We start from the raw sequence: 23030 nt of genomic DNA on the forward strand, positions 1-23030 counted from the left end.
TTGAACTAATTTGGTCGGAGAGGGGAATTTAGGGAGCTTGAACCAACTTCCTTTTTCAGAGCTTTTATCTAAGTCCTGGGTGTCCTGTAATTTCTGTTCTGTCAAAAGCTCTAACTTCTGCTTTTCTTTAATGAACTGTTTTACAGTCACATCAGTCTTTTTCACTTTATCACTATCCTTTGATGCCTGAGTTAATCCTAGTTTAGAGAATTGTAATGCAAACTTTGATTTCTCTTGATCATCTGTGGATGCTTCCACGTCTTGTTCCACCCCACTAGCTGCAGGCTTCAGTTCTTCATCACCTGGTTGAGAGGTTCCTCCTTTTGGTTCATCTATTTCATCTAATGTGGGGACATGGAATTCAACATCAAAACCTCGAAGAACATCCTGAACTGTTGGCAAAGTGAACTTAGGTGATTTGTCTGTTACCTGCGTGTGCTCTTTGTCTCCTGTTTCCAATGGGACCTCCTGAGGTTTGACATCAGTGGGTGTCTCAGCATCTTCCTCAGATTTTGCTCTTGAAAAGCTAAGCTTAGGCATTTTGAAAGTGGGTAATTTATATTTGCTTGGTGAGCTAGACAACTCGCTGTCTCCTGATTCTTTCTCTTGGATCTTCACATCATTTTCTGGTTCTACACTTCCCTCTGGTAAAGTGACATCTGCAATAGGTGGTGTCAGATCAACCTCAGGGGTTTTAACTCCAGGTTTGGAAAAACCAAATTTAGGAAATGATATTCTTGACTTAACCTCCTTAACTTCAACATGAACATCACTCTTGCTCAGGTCTAGAGTCACTTCAGATGCAGGGACCTTGATGTCTGTATCAATAGGTGTGACTTCAGTTGTTCCCTTTGGTAGAGAGGAATCAACAGTAACTTCTATAGTACTCTTTACTGCAGAACCTCCAAATGTTGGTAGTTTAAATGTCGGTAGTTTGTATTTTGTGGGTGAGGCAACAGCACTTTCATCATCTGTACCTTTAACATCTAATGCAACATTCTGGACCTCAACAATACCCTCTGGCTTTGAGACATCAGCCTGTGGTGTATTTCCATCAATCTCAGAAGACTTGACTTCTGGTTTGGCAAAACCAAATTTGGGAAAAGAGAAGCCAGGTTTCCTTGCAGCCACAATGACCTCTGGCAAATCTACTTTTCCTTCAACAAATGAACCTTCAACACCTCCTTCCATGTCCACTTTGCCCTCTGGTAGAGAAACTTCCCCTTCTGGCTTTGGCACCTCAGAGCCTTTGACCTTGGGGAGCGATACTCCAAATTTGGGAAACTTGAACTTACTGCCTTGTCCCTCTGTCCTCACACCTACTGTCTGCACATCCACATCTACATCTGGTATTACATTATCAGCAACTTTCAGTTCATTGTCTAGTACATCTGGCCCTCTCATATGCACATCTGTATCCTGTGGCTCAACTTTTTGAACTGTTACTCCAAATTTGGGGAATTTGATTGTGGATAGTTTATATTTTGATGGTGACCCACTAAAAGTTGCATCCTTCACTTCACCCTCAGGTTCATTGTCCATTTTGGGGTCTTTAACGTCCATATTTCCCTCTGACAGAGAAATTTCTGCCTTTGGTAGGGTGGTGTCTACTTCAGAGGTCTTATTATCTGGTTTTGAAAATCCAAATTTGGGAAATGAAAAGCTTGGTTTCTTTACTTTTACATCAATCCCCTTCGAATCCACTTCTGGTAAGTCTACTTTTACAGTAGATGAAGTTCTCTCCACTTTAGCACTAGCCAACTTCACTTCTATGTCCCCCTCTGGTAAAGTTATGTCAGTGTCGGTCTTTGTTACGTTAGTCTCAGGGCGTTTCACTTTAGTTAATCCAATTCCAAATTTGGGAAGTTTGAACTTGCTTTCTTGTCCTTCCATGTCAACACCCTTTGTCTTCATGTCCACATCAGCTTTGATATCTACACTTGGGCCTGTTATAGTAACAGACGATAGTCCTCCTGAAACTTTCCCTTCTGAATCTGGCACATTTCCATCTGGTCCTTTAATGCTAGCATCTAGAGTTTCTATTTCTGTAGTCACTTTTGGAACACCTAATTTAGGAAATGTAATTGTGGGGAGTTTAAATTTGGATGGTGAGCCAGAAATATTTGCATCTTTCAATTCAACTTCACCCTCAGCAACTTGAACACCTACTCCTGGGTCCTTGATCTCTACCGCACCTCCAGGAAGAGAAACTTCTGCTTCTGGAAGAGTAACATCAACATCTGGAGACTTTGCATCTGGTTTTGACCATGCAAATTTTGGGAATGAAAAGCTTGATCTCTTCATTTTTACATCAAGGCTTTTGGAATCCACTTCAGGTATTTCTGCCTTCACTTCAGCTGATGGTGCTTCAACATCTATTTTTCCTTCTGGAATGGATGCATCCAGATCTGGCTTTGAAACACTGACATCAATATCAGAATCTTTCACTTTTGGCAAAGAGATTCCAAATTTTGGAAGTTTGAACTTGCTTTCGTGTCCATCAATGTCATGCCCTTCAGCCTGTACATCCCCAGGTTGGCCTTTGACATCAGCAGTTGGAACTTCCATGGAAACATTCAGTTCCGTATCTGTTCCACTGACCTCAGGTGCTTTTACATCAATATCCACCTCACCCTTTGGTGTTGAAACTCCAATCTTAGGGAATTTGAATGTGGGAAGTTTGAATCTTGTTGGTGAGGTAATTGCACTTGCATCTTTTAATTGAACATCTCCCTCTATACTCTTAACATCAAGCTCAGTCTCCTTGACCACCACTTGTCCTTCTGGTAGTGAAATATCTACTTTTGGAAGACTAGCATCCACATCTGGGGCTTTAAAATCTGGTTTTGACAATCCAAACTTTGGGAATGAAAAACCTGGTCTCTTCATTTTGATATCAATGCCCTTGGAATCTACCCCAGGTATCTCTGTTGGCACCTCAGGCAAAGGCGCTTCTGCATCTACTTTTCCCTCTGGCATGTCCTGTTTTGAGATACTCAGATCAACTTCAGGGCCTTTGACTTTTGACAGAGACTTTCCAAACTTAGGGAATTTTAACTTGCTTCCTTGTACGTCAGGTCCCTCAGCATGTACATGCATATCTATGGACGGAAGCTGTGCATCTACATTTTGCCCTGTGAGATCCACCTCTGGAACTGCCCCAGAAACTTTAAGTTCCGCATCTGGTAGACTGACCTCAGGTGCCTCTACATCAGTATCCAGGCCAGGTGCCTCTACCGACACTTTTGGTGCTGACACTCCAATCTTGGGGAATTTGAATGTTGGGAGTTTGAATTTTGATGGTGAGGTGTGAATTTTTGTATCTTTATATTGATTATCAATCTCTGGAATCTTAGCTTCAGGCTCTGGCCCTTTGATTTCCACTTTTCCTTCTGGTAAAGATGCATCAACTTCAGGGAGATTTAAATCAATATCAGGAGCGTCAGGAACGTCTGGTTTTGACAATCCAAACTTTGGAAATGAAAAACCTGGTCTCTTCATTTTTACATCAATATCCTTGGAAACAACCCTAGGTATCTCAGCCTTCCCTTCAGGTAGTGGAGCGTCAACATATACTTTTCCCTCAAGCAAAGAGACATCCAATTCAGGTTTTGTGACACTTGCATCAAATTCAGCACCTTTTACTTTTGATAAAGAGATTCCTTGTCCATCAACCTTAAGTCCTTCTGAGGCAACACTGACATCTATGGAGGGAGGATGTACGTCCACATTTTGACCTTCGATGACAACTTCTGGAATTTTTCCTGAAATATTAAGCTCAGCATCTGGCACGCTGATCTCTGGTCCCTTCACGTCAATATCCAGGCCAGGGGCCTCTACTGACACTTTTGGTGCTGAGACTCCAAACTTAGGAAATTTTAATGTTGGGAGTTTGAATTTTGTTGGTGAGGTTTGAATAATTGTATCTTCATATTGAACATCTCCTTCTGGAATTTTAGCATCAATCTCTGGCCCTTTGATTTCCACTTTTCCCTCAGGAAGAGATGTGTCAACATCTGGGAGACTGACTTCAATCACGGGAGCTTTCACATCTGGTTTTGACCATCCAAACTTTGGGAAAGAAAAGCTTGGTCTCTTCATTTTTACATCAATACCCTTGGAATCACTTCCAGGTATCCCAGCCTTCCCTTCAGGAAGTGGTGTGTCAACATCTACTTTTCCCTCAGACACAGAGGCACCCAAATCAGGTTTTGAGACACCCACATCAACTTCAGGACCTTTCACTTCTGGTAAAGAGATTCCAAAATTTGGAAGTTTGAACTTACTTCTCTGTCCATCAACCTCAGGTTCTTCTGTGCCCGCACTGACATCTATGGAGAGAGGCTGTGCATCTACAATTTGGCCTTTGAAATCCACCTCTGGAACTCCCCCTGAAACGTTAAGTTCCGCATCTGGTGGACTGACCTCAGGTCCCTTCACGTCAATATCCAGGCCTGGTGCCTCTACCGACACTTTTGGTGCTGACACTCCAATCTTGGGGAATTTGAATGTTGGGAGTTTGAATTTTGATGGTGAGGTGTGAATTTTTGTATCTTTATATTGATTATCAATCTCTGGAATCTTAGCATCAGTCTCTGTCCCTTTGATTTCCACTTTTCCTTCTGGTACAGATGCATCAACTTCAGGGAGATTTAAATCAATATCAGGAGCGTCAGGAACGTCTGGTTTTGACAATCCAAACTTTGGAAATGAAAAACCTGGTCTCTTCAGTTTTACATCAATGTCCTTGGAATCAACCCTCGGTATCTCAACCTTCCCTTCAGGTAGTGGAGCGTCAACATCTACTTTTCCCTCAGGCAAAGAGACATCCAAATCAGGTTTTGTGACACTTGCATCAAATTCAGGACCTTTTCCTTTTGGTAAAGAGATTCCAAAATTTGGAAGTTTGAACTTACTTCCTTGTTCATCAACCTCAAGTCCTTCTGAGGCAACACTGACATCTATGGAGGGAGGTTGAACGTCAACATTTTGGCCTTCGATGACAACTTCTGGAATTTTCCCTGAAACATTAAGCTCATCATCTGGTAGACTGACTTCAGGTCCCTTCACGTCAATATCCAGGCCAGGGGCCTCTACTGACACTTTTGGTGCTGAGACTCCAAACTTAGGAAATTTTAATGTTGGAAGTTTGTATTTTGTTGGTGAGGTTTGAATATTTGTATCTTTATATGGAACATCTCCTTCTGGAATCTTAGCATCAATCTCTGGCCCTTTGATATCCACTTTTCCCTCAGGTAGAGATGTGTCAACATCTGGGAGACTGACATCTGCTTTAACATCTGGTTTAGACATTCCAAATTTTGGGAACGAAAAACTTGATCTCTTCATTTTTATGTCAATACCCTTGGAATCTTTGCTTTCGGTGCTTCCCTCTGGAATTTTAGCATCAATGTAAGGCTCTTTTACGTCACCTTTCAAAGAAATATCTGCTTTTGGAAGACTGGCTTCAAGTTCCACACCCTTAACCTCGGGTTTTGAGAATCCAAATTTGGGAAATGAAAAACCTGGTTTCTTTGCTTTTATGTCAGGTAAATCTTCCTTTCCTTCAGCTAATGGAGTTTCGGTGTCTGTTTTGCCCCCTGAAAGGGAAATATCCAAATCGGTCTTAGGCACACTCACATGTACTTCAGGACTTTTCACTTTTGGTAAAGTTCCATGGCCTTCAACATCAACTACTGGCACATCTCCTGAAACTGTCAGGTCAGCATCGGTCAGACTGACCTCAGGTGCTTTGACATCAACATCAACAGTAGGGACCTTAGCTATTCCCTTTGGTGCTGAAACTCCAATCTTAGGGAATTTCATTGTTGGAAGTTTGAATTTGGTTGGTGAAGTAATATTGAGATCTTTCAGTTGAGCCTCTCCCTCTGGAATCTTAACATCAAGATCTGCCTGTGTGACTTCTACTTTTCCTTCTGGGATATCAACTTCTGGAGCCTTTACCTCTGCTTTTGATAGTCCAAACTTAGGGAATGAAAAACTTGGCCTCTTCATTTTTATATCAATTCCTTTGGAATCTACCCCAGGTATCTCTACTTTCTCTTGAGTCAGAGGAACTTCCACATCAACTTTCCTTTCAGGTAGAGAAACATCCAAATCCGGTTTTGAGACACTTACATGAACTTCAGGACCTGCTACTTTTGTTGAAGAGATGGCTTTGCTTGGATCAACCTCGATTTCTGGTCTTTTGGTATCTACAGCCACATCTATAAATGGAATCTTCAACTCCACACCTGATCCTTCGCCATCAAGAGCTGGAACATTTCCTGAAACTTTTAGTTCAGCTTCTGGTAGACTCACCTGGGCTGTTTTTATACCAACATCCACGTCTGGCTCATTGACCTCCCCTTCTGGTAGAGACACATCAACCTTTGGAATAGGGATATCAACTTCTGGAGCTTTCACTTCTTGTTTTGAGAATCCAAATTTTGGGAATGATATCCTTCGCTTTTTTATTTTGGCGTCTAATTCCTTAGCTTCTGCTTGAGGCAGTTCTGTGTCAATAGAGGGTGCTGTGATTTCAGAATCTGGGACTTTCACCTCGACTATCACCTCGGGTTCAGACACGTCCATGTTTGGTTTTGATACACTCATGCTCATGTCAGTTACTTTCACATTGGCTTGTGGTGGGTCAATGTGGAGAGAAGACACATTGGAGGTGATTTCTGTTCCAGAAGTACTCTTCACTTCCCAATCTGACAGAGAAATGTCTAGCTTTGGTGTGACATCAATTTCAGTGGATCTTACCTCTGATTTGGTAAGTCCAGACTTTGGGAATGACATCTTTGGCATCTTAAACTTTATGTCAGTTTCTTTTCTTTCTGAATGTGCAATATCTATCTCCGCTTCAACAGATGTCATTTGTATCTCAAGATCAGTTGGTTGGATTTCTGGCACAGAAACCCCAGCTTCTGGTTTTGATACACTCAGGCTTATTTCAGGTCCTTTGGGTAATGAGATTCCAAATGTTGGCAGTTCAAACTTGCCTCCTTCAGCACTTTTGGTATCCACCTCATGTGTCTCCATTTTGATTTGAGGCACAGCTGCTTCTGCCTCCACATCAATAGTGGAGCTGTCAACATTTGCACTTGAAGTGAGGCAGAGTTCCTTTGCAGGTACATCTCCAGATATGGATAGATCATGTTCATGGATTGTCACTTCCAGAATTTCTTCCTCAGGTATTGAATGAACAACTTCCACATCTATCCCTTGTGGTTGTACTTTTGTGGGAGACATCCCAAATTTAGGGAATTTAAGTGTGGGGAGTTTGAATTTGGTTGGGGAGCTTCTATCTTTTAATGCTGCTTCACCTTCAAGTGTTTTAATATCTGTCTCTTTTACATATACAGTTGCAGCAGTGATGTCTTCTTTTGGAGGTTCAACATCCACATCTGATACCTTAGATTCAGATCGAGAAAAACTGAATTTTGGAAATGAAATGCGTCTTTTCTTAAGTTTGGCATCGCTCTCCTTGGCCTCAACCTCAAATGAGGAATCAGTGTCTGCACTCGCACCTTTCACATCAGCTGATGGTAGCTCAACATCTATCATCGGCATATCAATAGCTGCTGTCACAGAGGGAATATGGACATCAGTTTGTTTGATATCTACTTTCACCTCTGGAAGTGAAGTATCAGCCTCTGGCACAGTCAAATCCATGTCAGGTCCTTTCATTTTGGGTATTGAGATTCCAAATCTAGGTAGTTTGAAACCTTTTCCCTCTTGCACTTTAATTCCCATTTCAGGTGGCTCTGCTTTCCCCTCAGCTGATAATACTTCAATCGTTTCTATCTTAAGTTCATCTTTTGCTTGGGTTATTGATATATCGGCAGATGGTATTTCCACCTCTGGCTGTGAGATGCTCAGTTTCAGTTCAGGCCCTTCTATTTTAGTTGATGGGTGCTTGAATCCCTCCATCTTACTTACTGCATCACTATATGGGACTGAAATATCTGCACTTGGAATTGTGTGGAGGGCACCAGTGTGTAGCTTTTCTGACCTTGACAGCTCAGGTTCTAGCAGATTTACCTTCAAGATTTCATCTTCAGGGGTTTTAATTGCAGTTTCTACATCTGTGGGTTCAATGGGGACCTTTTGGGGGGACATCCCAAATTTGGGGAATTTAAGTGTGGGGAGTTTGAATTTATTTGGGGAGCCACTGATATTTGTATCTTTTAATGGGGCTTCACTCTCAGGAGCTGTGGCATCTATCTCTGTGTCTTCTGTATCCACACCTGTTTCAGGTAAACTTATGTCGACCTTTGGAGAAGTAATGTCCACCTCAGGTGCTTTGGCTTCAGATCTGGAGAAGCTGAATTTTGGAAATGATATTTTCCTTTTCTTTAACTTGATGTCAATGTCCTTAGTCTCACTCTCAGGAACATCAATTTCCCCAACTGCACTTCTGACATCAATTGTTGGCATAACAACATCCACCTCTGGCATAGTTACTTGACTCTCCATATCTGCACTAGGACCCACTGCCTTAGTTTCTACCTGTGGCATACTGACATCTGATTTGGGAGTATCCATAACGGTTGTTTTTGTTTCTGTTACTTTTGGCAGAGAGATTCCATCTCCATGAACCTTTATGTCAGAGGCAGGAATATCTACTTCTGGTATGTGAATTTGACCTTCCTCCCTCACTTTTGAAGTGTCTATTTCTCCCGTAATTGAAAGACCTGGAATGCCCATTTCAGGTTTCTGGATATCCACTGAGACAACCTGTGGTGATTTGATCTTATCCTCATCACCAGGAGAGACCATTTTCATATCTACTCTGACTTGGCTGTCATCCACCTTTTTTGAGGAAGTGGTTTGTTTCGGAAAATCAATTCCAATATCAGGGAAGCGAATGTCTGGTTTTGTAATTCCCAAACTGGGCGTGGACTTCTTTGTTTTTTTTGTTTTCTTCTCCTTCTTGTCTTTCTTGTCAGTGGAGGTTGTCTCTTTTTTCCCTTCAGTTGTAAGGACTGTACCTTTCATGCGTGTCTCAGCAGCTGGGGCTAAAGGTATTAGAATTTGTCCGTCAGTTGAATGGAATAGGGAAGTGTCAGGTTTCTGAGTTTCCTTTACCTCCAAAACAGGCTTGACATCTGGCATTTGAGCAGTTGTTTTCTTGATTGCCTCCATTCCTGGAATCTCAATGTCCTCCCGCTTTGGTAGCTTGTACTTCATTTCAACTGATTTACCCTCAAAAGCCATGCTCTTCACTCCATCTGTGATAGATTTGGCCTTTGGTTTTGAGTCTTCGACACATGTCACAGTTATTGGTTCATGGTCATCTAAATGTGGCAGTTCAACATTTGGCAGTTTGATTGTTGAAGATGTGACTTGCTGCTTCATGTCAATAAAAGGTATTAGTGCTTCCATTCTATCATCAGGTAGTTTGAAGCTCACGTCTGTCTTTGCTTCTGAAAGTTCAGTAGGAGATGTTCCTGCTGTTCCCAAAATCTTATCCGAATCAGGTGTGATTTCTCTGTGTGTGTAAATTCCTGACATGTCGATTCTCGGCAGCTTGAAAGTTGGTATTTTGGCAACCATTGCTTTCACATCCTCAAGGTTGAATTCAATTTCTGTTCTTTTAGCTTGGATCTCATTCGTGAGTTTTATATCATCACTCTCATCAATGTGTGGTAATTTCATACCTTGAATTTGAAGTGCTGCAGTTGAAGTTGCATCCTCCATACCTGGAATCTCCAGTTCCTCACGACTTGGAAGTTGAAGTCTATTAGTTTCCATTTGTGTCATCTTAATTAGTTCAGAGAGATTTGAGTCAGGGACGTCAACTTTTGGCAGTTTGAATTCTGCTTTGACTTTGCCCTCTGTGGTGCTAATATCTGCTAGCACTTTATCAATGCTTATTTCCATTGGCATCTCGAGAGCTTGTGGAACATCCATGTCTATTGTGCCATCCTTACTCTGGTCAGTAATACTCTTGTCTAGTGTACTTGATTTAGGTTGAGAAATTACAGTTTTTTGAATAGTAAATTTTAAATCACTGTCATTTACTGCATCAAATGTTGCCTTTGATGTTGCCATGTCTGCCAAAGGACCTCTGGTTCGGATTCCATAGCTCTCAGGTTCCGGAATGTTGATGTTGTCTTTCCACTGCTTTTCTCCTCCTATTCTTGGAGATTTCCTAAGCAAACCTATATCTGACATGTCAAGTGAAACATCTACTGGTGGCATACTCATATCCATCTCTCCATGTCCCAAGGTTTTTTCTGTTCTATCCTGGTTTGTTGCCTGATTATTGATGTCGGTATTAAGCTGATGGTCACTAAACTCTGTGTGTGACACTGCACTGGGGCTGATTACAACACTGTCATAGGTAGATGGATCTGAGGTCCTAAGGCAAGTTGATTGGTCAATTTGGCTCACTGGAGAGGATTTAATGTGGGTCTCATTCACATTATCTAGTAGATCTTTCCCTTGAATGTTTACTCTCAGTTCAGACCTCTCTATATTAACACTTTCGGGGCTTCTCTTGTCTTTCAGACCAGCCTCGGCAAGAGCAACTGTAATATCTGTCGTTTTCAGAGTTTTATCCAAGGTGATTAGCTCTACTTTGTGTAAGCCTGTTTCCATTTCAGGACCTGTTAAGCTTGGGAATGTGTATTCAGGTCTGTCTTTAGTGGACTCTTGGCTTTCAGCTTCCTCCTGCTCGACAACCAGAGGTTCACCAAATTGTGGCATTTCCTCAGGAGACAGAATATCTGTTCCGTTTTGCTCCACCTGGTCCACCACGTCTTCCACATTCTCTAGCGTTGGCTCCTCATCTCTCGTTGGATGCTCCACTGACTTGCTTCTGAGTCCTTTCATTTTTACCTTCAGCCTGAGCCTCTTCTTCTTCTTTTCTTTACCATCAGGGGATTTCAGTGGAGATTTGGCTGGTGAATCTGTATCACTTGTCGTAGGACTCATCTCCAGTTTCCTCTGCTCCTCTGCTTCAGATGTACTGTGAGACCTTTTAAACCCCTTGCGCCCTTTGCTGAAGGATGGAAATTTTGGCCATGAGATTCTGGCATCTTGTCTCTTTGTCTTGCGACTTCTCAGTTTTGGAGAGGCTCCTTCACCCTGTGCAACAGAAACGTAATTTATGTTATGAATTACCAATTGCTTTAGTCATGTAGTGTATCAATAAAGTGTTTAATAATACTGTGAACAGATCAAGGAAGCAGGTTAAAGTTTCTGGTGGTGACCTCAGGTAGTGCTGTTTCAGCATCTGCGTGGACTGCGGGTTCTGTTGGTTTGCGCTTCAGGCAGAACTCCATTTTGCAAGACTGTGCATGCTCAAGAATCTGAAGGGCATCTTCATAGGACACGTTATCGAAGTAAACTGTTGCACTTAGGATCTGATCCCCTGGAAAAGACAGAACTTGTTTAATGTCACAGATATTCCTCGGAGGAGGGGGGGGGGGGGGATAATATTTAAACCCTTTCATCTACAGGTACTGGGCATGGTAAAGCGCCTTGAGACAATTCTATTATTTTGGATCTATATAAATAAAATTGTATTGAATTTATTGTATTTAAAGGGTTAGTCCTTGATACTGGTGAAAGACTGTTGACATCTGAAGTCAACAGAATTGGACAAAAATTGTAATGGATTATAATCGAGGACTTGCCTTTAAACATACGCAGTACACAAAAACATATCGAACAGAATCCTAATCTCTGCCTACCCTCTTTAACACGGAGGTGCTTTGAAGCTGGTGAGTCAGGCTTCACTTCCTTAATGAAGATTCCGTCCTTCCCTCCTCCCGTCACAACCAGGCCCTCAGCACAGGCCTCCTTTGCAGTTTTCACAAGCACTTCAGACTCGCCATTCTGTAGCTCCTAGACCACAACATATTTAAGAGTGAAGCTCTTCCATTCCGCCATCACAGCTTTGTAACAGATTATTGCCACCACTGGCCTAATATTTACTACTAATAATAACTAATAATTATGACTTATATGCCATTGTGACTTTCTCATCACATTTAAACAAAATTGATTCCTCCATCATTTTATAAACAGATAGATAGATTTGAAATAGATTTGTTTCCCTTCCTGATTAAATGGTACCAGTATTCGGTAAGTACAAAACAATTTTAAAAAATAATAAAAAGAAAAGAATAAAACGTGGTAACAATGTTTTTTTAACCTTTTGATTTTTTTTCCTTTCAGATGAATTTGCTTACCTCCATCTGACTCATTTTCCCAGAGGACCTTTTGTCGAACAGGGACCCGAAACCAACCTTCTTTCCTTTTTTGCCACTGCCTGCCTTGTGGACGTGGTCATAGAAGTCAACCTCACCCTTTTGAAATAAATAAAAACTATTTCAAATTTTATTAAATTATTTCATTCCTGTGCCTTTAACTGTTGGTATGCCTTATGTTTCTTTAAGTATAGAATGAGAAGCAAGTTATGAATCTTCAACCACTGCAAAAATATATATGCGTTTGCCTTAATTGATAATAGTATAATGACTGTCGTTGTGAATTCATGTCCTCTAAATTAGTTCACCTTCAATCTTCAAAAAGAACAAGTAGGGGCCTCTAGTTTAGTTAACTAATATCTTAAAACATGATTTGTTTCTATTCTTACAAAGACAAGTAAAACTTGAAATGTTACCAAAATCACATTTTGAGCTCCTACCGGTTTCTCAATGTACTTCTCTCCAGCCGGAAACTCCTCTACTGGGGAGGATCCTTGTGGGCGTGGTCTCTCCCCCTCTACAAACTCTGTCGGCTCTTCACATACCTAATGGTTCACAGAAAAAAATGTCAAATATATAGAAGGCAAGCAGTGACCGAAACAAAATGCTGAAAGTAAGTCACTGCATAAGAGGGTTCAGATATTAACCTCTATCATAACGCAGCAAATAAACAACCCATAAACTTAGCTTTACACTGTACATTAATCATCATGGTAGTTGTTATTTAGTAACACAACAATGCTGTGTTGCTACATTCAGCAAATTGTAATGATAGCTCTTAAACAGCTTAGATCACATGCTAACAGCACCCACCTATCATTAGAGCTGTCATGACACATCTCACATGGGGACATGACAATGGTATGTCATTGGAATATCAAATAACATGAAATTCTTATGATGGCAAAAGTCATATGTGATGACATGACAGAGTGTTCACATAAGTGTTTCCAAGTTTAACAAAAATATACTGTATGTTTATATGAATGAATCACATATCTGTGATTATATTTTAGCCTACTATTTTACAGAAATGCGTAGCATAATGAGAAATGGGCTGTATGCCGTTAGCTCACTGAATCATCCTCAGCTTCCCGCTCTGGTCCTCTCAGTCTTCTCCCGGCCCCTAGTCAAAACAATGACAAAAAAAATCAATTATCAATTAACGCACAAACAAACATTTACAGGCGAGTTCATATTTTGTGTAGAAACATTTGCATTGCAAAGAATTTAATACTGATTAGGTCGATGTTTTTGAAATGTTTGCTTGGTTTTTGCTAGAACAGGCTGATACTTTTGCCAGCCCTATAAAATAATGACAGGAGGTGTATTAGAGTATTATTTCCTCAGGACATGATTTTGTCGGTCTTCTTTGATAGCGTCTGCAAAAACAGCGCAGGGTGGTGTAAGATGATTGGAAGATGGAGACTCTTCCTGGAAAGGGCTCCCAAAGGGCCAGCCTGTCTGCCAGTTTCCGGACCTGCCTGTAAAATGAAACTCTGTATAGATCGGCCGCATCATCTTATACTGCAGACAAGGAGGCCTTAGCCATCTCAGTGAGAGAGAGAGACAGAGAGAGAGAGTGGTGCCTTATTTTAGCCTGTATCATTGATATCAACGGGGGGGATATTTTTCTCTTAACACAATCATATTTTTCCTCAAATAACACAGCCAAATGTAAAAATAATGTTATTTTTAAGATCCAATGTCTCTTGACAATTGTCAATTGCTTTATATAAAAGACTGTCTTGTAGAACACTCTGGAATTCAGCTTGCAATATGCTGTGCATCATCCGTCATTGTACTAAAACCCATATGCCTTACCCTAGATAAAATATTTTGGGTTATGGGTTCTTTGTGCAATTATATCTTCACCCATCACAAAGGGGCCATTAAAGTTTTTGTTAGCACCATTTGCAGGCTACTGTACTTTGAAGCATCTGTCAATATCAGGTTTGTCAGTGTTTGGTAATAGACTCACAACCAGTTAGCCTTGGTTAGCAGTCATTTTCTGGAGATGTCCATGCACATCTTATCTGCAGTAAATACAGTGGAAGAGTGTAGTATGATTACACCAAGATTGTGGCCTCATGTGTATAATGGAACAATGTATTCACTCTGAAGATTGTTCTCTTTAAAAGTGTCACTGTAGGGGGGGCACTTTGGCACAGACAGTAGCCCCGACCACATTCGGGCTTGACGCCCATGGAGGACACGGGTTCGAATCCGCTCCGATGTCATTTCTCCTGTCCACTCCCCACATCTTATCCCTCTCATTTCCTGTCCCACTCTTCACTAATCTATCAATTTAAGGCATAAAAAGCCCGAAAACAAATCTTAAAAAAAAAAAAGTGTCACTTAAATGTAACATTTGCTGGTGGAAAGTTGGGTAAAAAGCCCCAACAACAAATGAGGAAATCCTCGATGCGTCACCATTACCAACTATGTGGACTATGTGATGGTGGGTGCTAGAACACAGCATGTGACTTAGAAGGGAGAAACAAAGAGGGAGAGAGTAGGATATCCACAGCCTTGCTACTCAGGAAATGTTGATTTATGGGAAGACTGGTGCTAGCACATGTTTGTATTATTTATCCCTTGTCACTAAAACCATGTGTATCTCAGTCTGAAGTCTGAATGCCATAGGTTGGTTGAAGTAAAGTGCTTGATATAAGGCTCGATGCATAAATAACTTTTAAAAATGAACTGTAGTATAGTGTGTTTGTTGGTGACACACGTACACCAGTGCACATTTGTGTACATATGAAAACAATTCTTTTCTGGATGTCTTACACATGCCATACCACTCTGACCACAAGAGTCTGTGGTCAACTGTGGGCTTCATTCAGCAGTTACTCAGATTGCTTGTGTTTATTGTTAGCTGAATCATAGAAAGTGACCCGAAGTGGCTGAAGAACGCAACATGCTGAGGTTTCCCTAAGAAGAATGCAACATGCTGAGCTCGTCCCTAAGACTGTAAGAATCTTCAAAACAAAGACATTTTCCATGTAGTGCTTTTAACCCTTGGCAGCAGTTTCAGCAACTCTTTGGACTCCACTCTAAAGGAAGTGAAGGGCTTTATGAGACAGAAAGTTTGTTAGCAAATGTTATCCTTTTTCAGTTATTGATAATGTCCAGAATACAGACATAGAATGAAAAGGTTTTAACAAAGTATTATTAAAGTAAGATGTATCTTACAGTCGATGCGCTAAGACTTTTTTTCATGAGATTTGTTCAAGGAAACATTGTTAAGAAATGGGAGTCACTAAATGTAATATTTAGGCTTCATTGGGCAATGGATTAAAACATTTAAATCTAAGCACACTTGGTGTCTCTTGTCCTTCAGCCAATTTCCAGGTACTAGTCTGCAGAGTATGCAGATACATTATGGTGCATTACGCAGTATTGATTGTGATAATGTGTAGGCTAAGCAGGGCTTTTTGTTTGTGGAAGACAGTATAAATGCCCTTTGAGGGCGGAATTGTATGCAACATACAGTACAATTTACGGTACTTTACTGCTTGCTCATGAATGATATTGACATTGACAGTTAAAAAATGTATGGCATTCAAAACACAAAACCAATCACAAAACAGCTAGCAAAATCTTATCAGCATAATCTCAGCCTGTTAATTTACAAAATATTAACAAACTAAAACATATGTTACCCATAAAATGCAGATTTTTTATCAAACGGGAATTTTGTCAATATTAGTTTACAGCTGAAAAATACATATTTTGAGGTAGAGTTACACTTATACTTTATGTACTGACTGCATACTGTAAAGTGAAGTCAAGTATGTGCTCCCTTTAGCAAACATCCTGGTTAGTCATCATACCTATAGCCAGCCTGACTGACAGCACCATGGACATGAAAAGTATGTTTTGTCTCTGACATAAATGCATATGACATAGAAGTACTGTAGAAATGTGCCACCAGTTGTGTGTGCGTGTGTGTGTGTACACCACACATACTGTATGTGTGATGTTGTATGTGGTTCTTTTGTGTGTGCTTGCTTCCCATGGACAGGGTGTGCCTCCCAGGGCTGTGATTGGTTTAGGTTCAAGACCTCGGATGCAGAGGACTGTGTACAGACCTGCACAACAGTCCAGTTGAATCAACACCTCCCCTCACTGGCTATTACTCACAGAACTGCAGGGGGGAGATCAGCATTCAACCAAACTAAATGGTTTAAGTCTACTCCAAAAGAAAGACCCATCACTTTTCCTATCTGAATTCTGAATGCAATACTATGTGTGCATACTGAGTTGGCACAGTGACTGGTTGAAGTGGCAAGTATTGCAGCCAGAAACAACATCTTGCAATACATTCACCACATGCAGAAAACCTTAAGAGCCCAGACAAATGTAAGCTCTGTTGCTCAAGGGTGGAGGCAGCATTGTGAGTAATACTTAATATGTCCAGCAATGATATAGCTATCTAGTAAAATAAGCAAACTACTTAAGTAATATATATGTATATATATATATATATATATATACACACAATACAACTCTTAAATATACTATCATGCACTGCACTTTGCCACACTATATGTCACATTTTACAGCAGCACTACTGTGCACCACTTCCAAGCCCCAGATGTGAAACCAGAAGGGTGATATAGATAAGAGAGAGCTCACCTGCTGCTGGTCTGTTCTACCTGTGGCTCTAACTTTCAGGGTTTCCGTCCCAGCTGTCTGGTTCATACACAAGCATGCGCTACATACAGTCCAAATGCAAGGCTGGGGGCTGTCTGGCGAGAGGAACAGTATGCTTGTGTTTTAGACCAGGAGGAGCCACCAGTCCCTGCCCTCTGTTAGACATATAAGGCTGCGTTCACATTCACTCACCCACACTCTGGTTTCCCATCCAAACTGGCACACACACACACACACACACACACACACACACACACACACACACACACACACACACACACACACACACACACACACACACACACACACACACACACACACACACACACACAGAGAGAGAAGCACGTTCAAAGGAAAAAATGGATAATAGATGTTTGTGTCCTGTTTTATGCCATATTCTGTATTCATCATCCAACTTAGACAGGCTCCACAACTACATAAACACTCCAGATTGGCACCGACTGTGTCCCATTTTACAAATGATCATTGGAGTCAGTCTTAATGATGACATGCCACTTTGACATACATTTGGAAAATGCTACTTTGTACTTATATCAATAAATGATATGTGTTGCATAAACAGTATATACACACAAATATATATACATGTCATTGCTTCTCTCATTACCAACATGCAACTATCTGTGAACAGCCATCAATCATGAATATTTTTTTTGCAAACTAAATGTTCTTAATCGTCCTGGTAACGTATTCATATTCTTCTGTATTAAAGATCACACTGTATTAAAGATCTTAATTTTGAAACTTTTAATGTCTCCTTAATCTGTTAATATTTGGCAGCCAAACCCTCAATTATTCTTAAATGCACAAATCTTTTTGACATTCCCCAAGAGATTCCAAAAGGTTGATAACAGTTTCACTATATGAGACATTGCTCTGACTTGGTCCATCGCTAATCTTGTATCACCTGTTTGCATTTGAGTGACTGTGACAGACAGCAGCATCAACAAATGGCATGTGACTTGATATGATGGCACTGATTTGCATCAGCCACCATTGTTTATGGTCTCTTAAATCTAACAACTGAAATTTTAAATGAATTAATGATTAACGAATGAACAGCCTTTGTCCTGTTCAACAATAGTATATTGTGTGTGTGTGTGCCTGTGCATAGTCTATAGTAATACTATGTTTACCCCCACACATCACACTCACTCACACACACATTCACATACACGGTTAAATCACAGTGTCTTTCCCTCAAAGTAATTCCTGTGGGATTGAATTATCAAACCAACAAAAACACACCCGCGAACGCTTTCATAGAGTAGTTACTGTTATATAAAATATATATTATAGAGAACACATGAAACATGTATATTAGTTGTGCAAGGCCAGCAGATCCTCTTAAAGCACAAGATGCTGTTCACAGGGGAGGTACTCCCTCATCAAATATTTACCATCAGGGTGCTACCGAAAGGGCTGATAAGAAGTTTGTCTTTCCCAAATGTATCCTACTTAGAGGATAGAGGGTGACACAGAGAGTTTGTGGGAGAAGTATAGTTATTTTAGCCCAAATCATGATGGTGTTATGAGGACACATAACTCATGATCAAATCCCCCGTACTAGAAAGGATCAAAGGATCAATGTGGAGCTTATGGGAAGTCATGTTCTCTTGAGAGCCGGTTCCCAGACAGATACAGGCCAAAACAATCAAGTTTTCCATGCTGTATGTACGTGATAGCTTTCAGTTTAGTCTCATGTCTATCATATGCAAAACTCTCTCATATTCATATGCAGGAGTGTGTTTCATATTTGAGTCTCTGTCTCTGTGTGTGTGTGTGAGTGTGTGCACATGTGTGTTCACATACTTGTATGCCAGTGTATTAGCTAACATGCATCAGTCTTTTGCATGTGTTTCGAACTGTACAACATGATCATAGCGCATATGTGTGCATGTATGTATACATCTGTATCCATGTGAGATTTTGTGCGTCTGTTTGCGTGTGTGCATCTGTGTGACCATGTGTGTGTGTCTGTGTCTGTGTGTGAGTGTGTAGATGTGTGCCCTTGTTTGTTTGTGGGTGTGTGTGCCTCTGTGTGCTCTGGTGCAGGAGACACATGCAGGAACTGCTGCTGATAAATCGATTATGACTCATGATGATCGAATTCCGCACCATTGTACTCAGATGAGTACACTCCCTACACTTGACTCTTTCCGTCAGCCATTTCCCACTCGCTGCCCCCACAGACTGTACAATGTAGTTCATTTCAACCCCTCTTTGGGTCAACCTAGTAATTAGCCAGGCTGATGTGGTTGATCATGATCTTGAACCAATGAGCCTATTACTGTCCCTGCAAATTAGACGTATTACACTCAGCCACCATAACACTCAATATTGTCACCATTGAATTTATCTGATGTTGTTGTTATTGTACCAATGTATTTATATTATGTTGTTATTATTGCATCATTGTATAAATTGTACCCAACTTGACATTACTGACTGGTTTTATAGCTGTCTAAAAGAGTCCGAAAGTAGCCTGAAATCATCCCTTCACATCTGTCTTGTTAGATCTCTAACTTGGCTTGTGTAATTTTAGAAACTGAGTTATACGTAGAGTACCCCTAGCCCAACAAGGATCATAAAGGATCCATACATCATGAAGGACTCTTTTGAGCCATATCTACAGCCATAATTGATCTCCATGCACTTTAAGATGAAAGCACTCTACTCCTTCTGGGAAACTTCTAAACGCCTGCATACATTAACACATCTGAAACTTCACATAATCAGTGAAGCGGTTCATTTTTAAGGAACGAAGCCTCCAACCCACCCATCCCCTTCTCCTTGGTCTATTTGAACCGTGAATATGGCTAACCAGTTTACCCATGACTGACATTACATACATTAGAGCTTGTTTTGCTGCCTCTTTGAGCACCTCGGAGGGCCCTCTGACCTGAGGTAATACAGTTAATCAGCTGTTCAGCGAGTACGGAGAACCAGGAACATTGATTTGAGCTTGTATTGATAAGAGCACACACAAGCCTCTGTCACCCACTTGCTGGGGCTTGTTTGTATCCAAAATATAATCGAATTTGCAGTGGGAGTGGGGGGTGGCGTGGTCGGGGGATTAAAAAAACAGAATTGGATTTTCAGACAGATTATGGAAACATGGGACTGAGATTCCTCATGCTTCCAATCATTTGAGGAACATTAATTGGCAGCGAGAAAAAAACGTGCCAGCAACATCATCACAGAGTTGAAAGTCATGGATCACACAACCTGTTGGATGATCTGTTCCTCTGGCAAGAGTAGCCAGAGTATACGGGTATACTATAAGGGTATACAGTGGTATATTCCAGGAGAGCTATCTCCAGTCCTCTGGTAGGTCTCTGGAGGCAAACAAAGCCAAGGGTATATGGTGGTATATTCCGGTCTCCTTAAGAAACAAAACATAGTCACTTCAGCCTTATTTTTTTATCCTTTTATTAATTTTATCAATTTAAATTCTTAATTGTCTTTCCTGCTATAGTGTGTGTAAAGCACACTGATTGAACATGTGCATGAAATACGCTATGTAAATAAAGTTGCGTGTGGGAGTGAGGCTCTTAGCGGAACTACCCGGAAAGCAAACGTTCTCTCATTCAGTTTTAATAAGGCATCCATTAGAGTTTGTGGAAGACTGTAGACCAGAGGCAGTCTGTGAGCTGCAATGAAATCAAGCTTTTTAAATGGTCTCACTGCAACCATCAATGACAGCTAATGTTAATGACTAAGTTTACAGTCAGGAGTAAATACTGTTGCAACTATGTGTCCTTAGATACATTAAATACAGTACATGATGGAAACCTGAACATTGCAGGTGTTTGTTTTGTTACAGCTTTATTTTTCTGTTTTGTAATATTATCATTATTCAGGTCTTCACCTGCATATTCAGATTGGATGTCTGTAAATATCAATGCCATTTTCTCTGGCAGTGGTCCCAGCTCCACTCCCTCTAACCTTGAGCTAATGTCAGACTGTGTGGTACAGACAGCTACTCAAATAAGAATAGTTTTTGAAAGATTAAGAATAAGCTTAAAGGTAGGAGTTTTTAATGCCATATTTGATGACACTCTGAATAATAATAAAGAGGATTTGGGTTGGCCTTAATTCTGAATTAGAAGCTCCAAAGTAGCATTTATCTTAGTGGCTGGACTCATTATATGAAACTACAACAGACTTGTGTTAAATTCAATATGAGCACCACACAAGGAAAACAGCAGCTGAAAGCAGCTGTTTGTTTATTTAATGGAGAGACGCATAGAGAAACTCTTTAGCCAAAGATGCTTATCAAGAGCCTCAGGGACAATGATGTTCTTTCCCAGAATTCTGAGGAATGCTACTCTGGGTTGGAGTCAGTTAGGGTCATTTAGGTTTGAAACTCTATTGGATTTGAATGTCTCTTCATGTCTCAGCCCTGTCTGGGACAAAAGGCTGTTCAAACTGAGGAAAAGCAACATTGAGTGTTTAGGCATGGGAAAGCGGAGGTGCGAGAATGGCATGAACTTTTGAAGAGATTTTTTTTTTCTTTTTTTTTTTTACTTTCTTCAGACAGGGATATATGCACAACAGAATCACGTCTAACACGTAAACACAGCACAGCATTCTTCCTCACTCGTGGCCTACTCTGACAGCCTAACAATGACTGCAGATACTGGATCTGAACTGGAACAAAAGTGATTCCGCAGTGGCGGTTGTTTATGGTCAGCTCTGGATGTCTGAGAAAATGAGTTTTACTCTGTGGCAGAACAGCAAAATGCTCTTAAATGCCCTTTGTAATGGAAGTTCCTGTTTAGTTTCTTCTACAAGTGACCCCGTTCTATAGTCTTACAATTTAACAAACTGAAAGGAAATGTTTTTGTTTCATGATAGCAAAAAGCTATATGTAGGTAATCACCTCTGCAGTGGAAATTCTGGAAACAATGTATGCAGAATAGAGTCTTTTACGCACTTAAAATCAATGTGTGCACTGAAAAATACTTGGCTCTGGAAAACTATCCACAGTTGAATGGGGTGTTTTAAGAGCAACCTGTCTCAGGTTTTCATGCAAATGTCTTATATGGGGATTGACATTGTTTTTAAAATGTTACATTTAAAAAGAATTACAACAATTGAGCAACCACAGTCTTGTCATGGTATTGGTGTGGTCGTAAACACTGTCAAGTTCCCCCCGCCCCCCCCCCCCCCCCCCCCAAACCTCCATCCGCAGGCACAATCACCCAACTGTGAGCACACCCACCACACTGCAGACACACCCCGAAATCTAACTGCAGACCCCACCCTTTTTACTGCAGAGTGCACCACAGTAAACAACCTTCAACTGGCTAAGGTAACACTCTGTCTGTATGCATAGTACACCTAACATAGCTATTAGAAATACAGCTGTACAGCATTCAAACTGAACACTTTAAAACTCTGCGGGTGCAGCTATACACTGCTCGGTTGGGGCAAACACACTGCACCAACAACACACACACCCTAAGCACTGGCAGGACCTGCCCATAACGTAGACACACCTACAGGACTGCAGGCTCATCAAGCCTACGCAGCAGCTCTGCAGGCTCCAGCAAGTACCCCTCATCCTCAGCACCTCACAGCAGAGCGAAACAGAGCAGAGCAGAGCATCAGCAGTCGCACCTGGCAACAACCTTCCTCTCTCTCTCTCTCTCTTTCTCTCTCTCTTTATCTTGCTCTCTTTCTCCCTCTGTCTCTGCCTCACTCTGTCTCTGTCACACATGCACAGACACAGGCACACACACACACACACACACACATCTGCTGAGTCATGGATAAAAATAGCCGGATGAAAAGAGTGGGAGATAAATGGGGAGGTGGGAGTGAGGAGAGGAGAGGAGGGGGGAGAGAGGTAAAGATGCCCACCCGTGCCTGGCCCATGCCAGTTGGGGAACGCCAGGTGAAAGCAGTCACACATGGTGGCGCTCCTGTATAGGCTTCCCCGTCCAGATGCGTTCCTGAGGGAGGTCCTGGGGATGGGTGTCCGGCGAGGTCCTGACTAAAACAAAAATAAAACTCTTCCTGCTGCTGCTGCTGATGCTGCGACTGTAGGTGCAGAAGCCGTGGCGCTCTCTCCCCCCTCTCGTCTCTCCCAGGGAGATCTCAGGACCCAAAGTC

The 23030-nt window shown here is 41.3% G+C and overlaps 1 protein-coding gene across 1 annotated transcript; it reads right to left on the reverse strand.

Moving 5' to 3' along the window:
• Positions 1 to 254: 254 nt before the first annotated feature.
• LOC308374376 (uncharacterized protein) lies at positions 255 to 22830 on the reverse strand (the record flags this gene model as incomplete). The annotated part of the gene is made up of 9 exons (XM_080850153.1): positions 255 to 341; positions 430 to 1745; positions 2148 to 11100; positions 11226 to 11386; positions 11709 to 11862; positions 12210 to 12326; positions 12668 to 12772; positions 13304 to 13353; positions 22779 to 22830. 9 exons carry the CDS (start codon positions 22828 to 22830, stop codon positions 333 to 335), a joined length of 10917 nt encoding a protein of 3638 aa, XP_080706279.1. The 3' UTR covers positions 255 to 332.
• Between the last annotated feature and the right edge of the window lie 200 nt (positions 22831 to 23030).

Source organism: Sprattus sprattus (genome assembly GCF_963457725.1).
Source record: "Sprattus sprattus genome assembly, chromosome: 13".
NCBI classification, from domain to species: domain Eukaryota; kingdom Metazoa; phylum Chordata; class Actinopteri; order Clupeiformes; family Clupeidae; genus Sprattus; species Sprattus sprattus.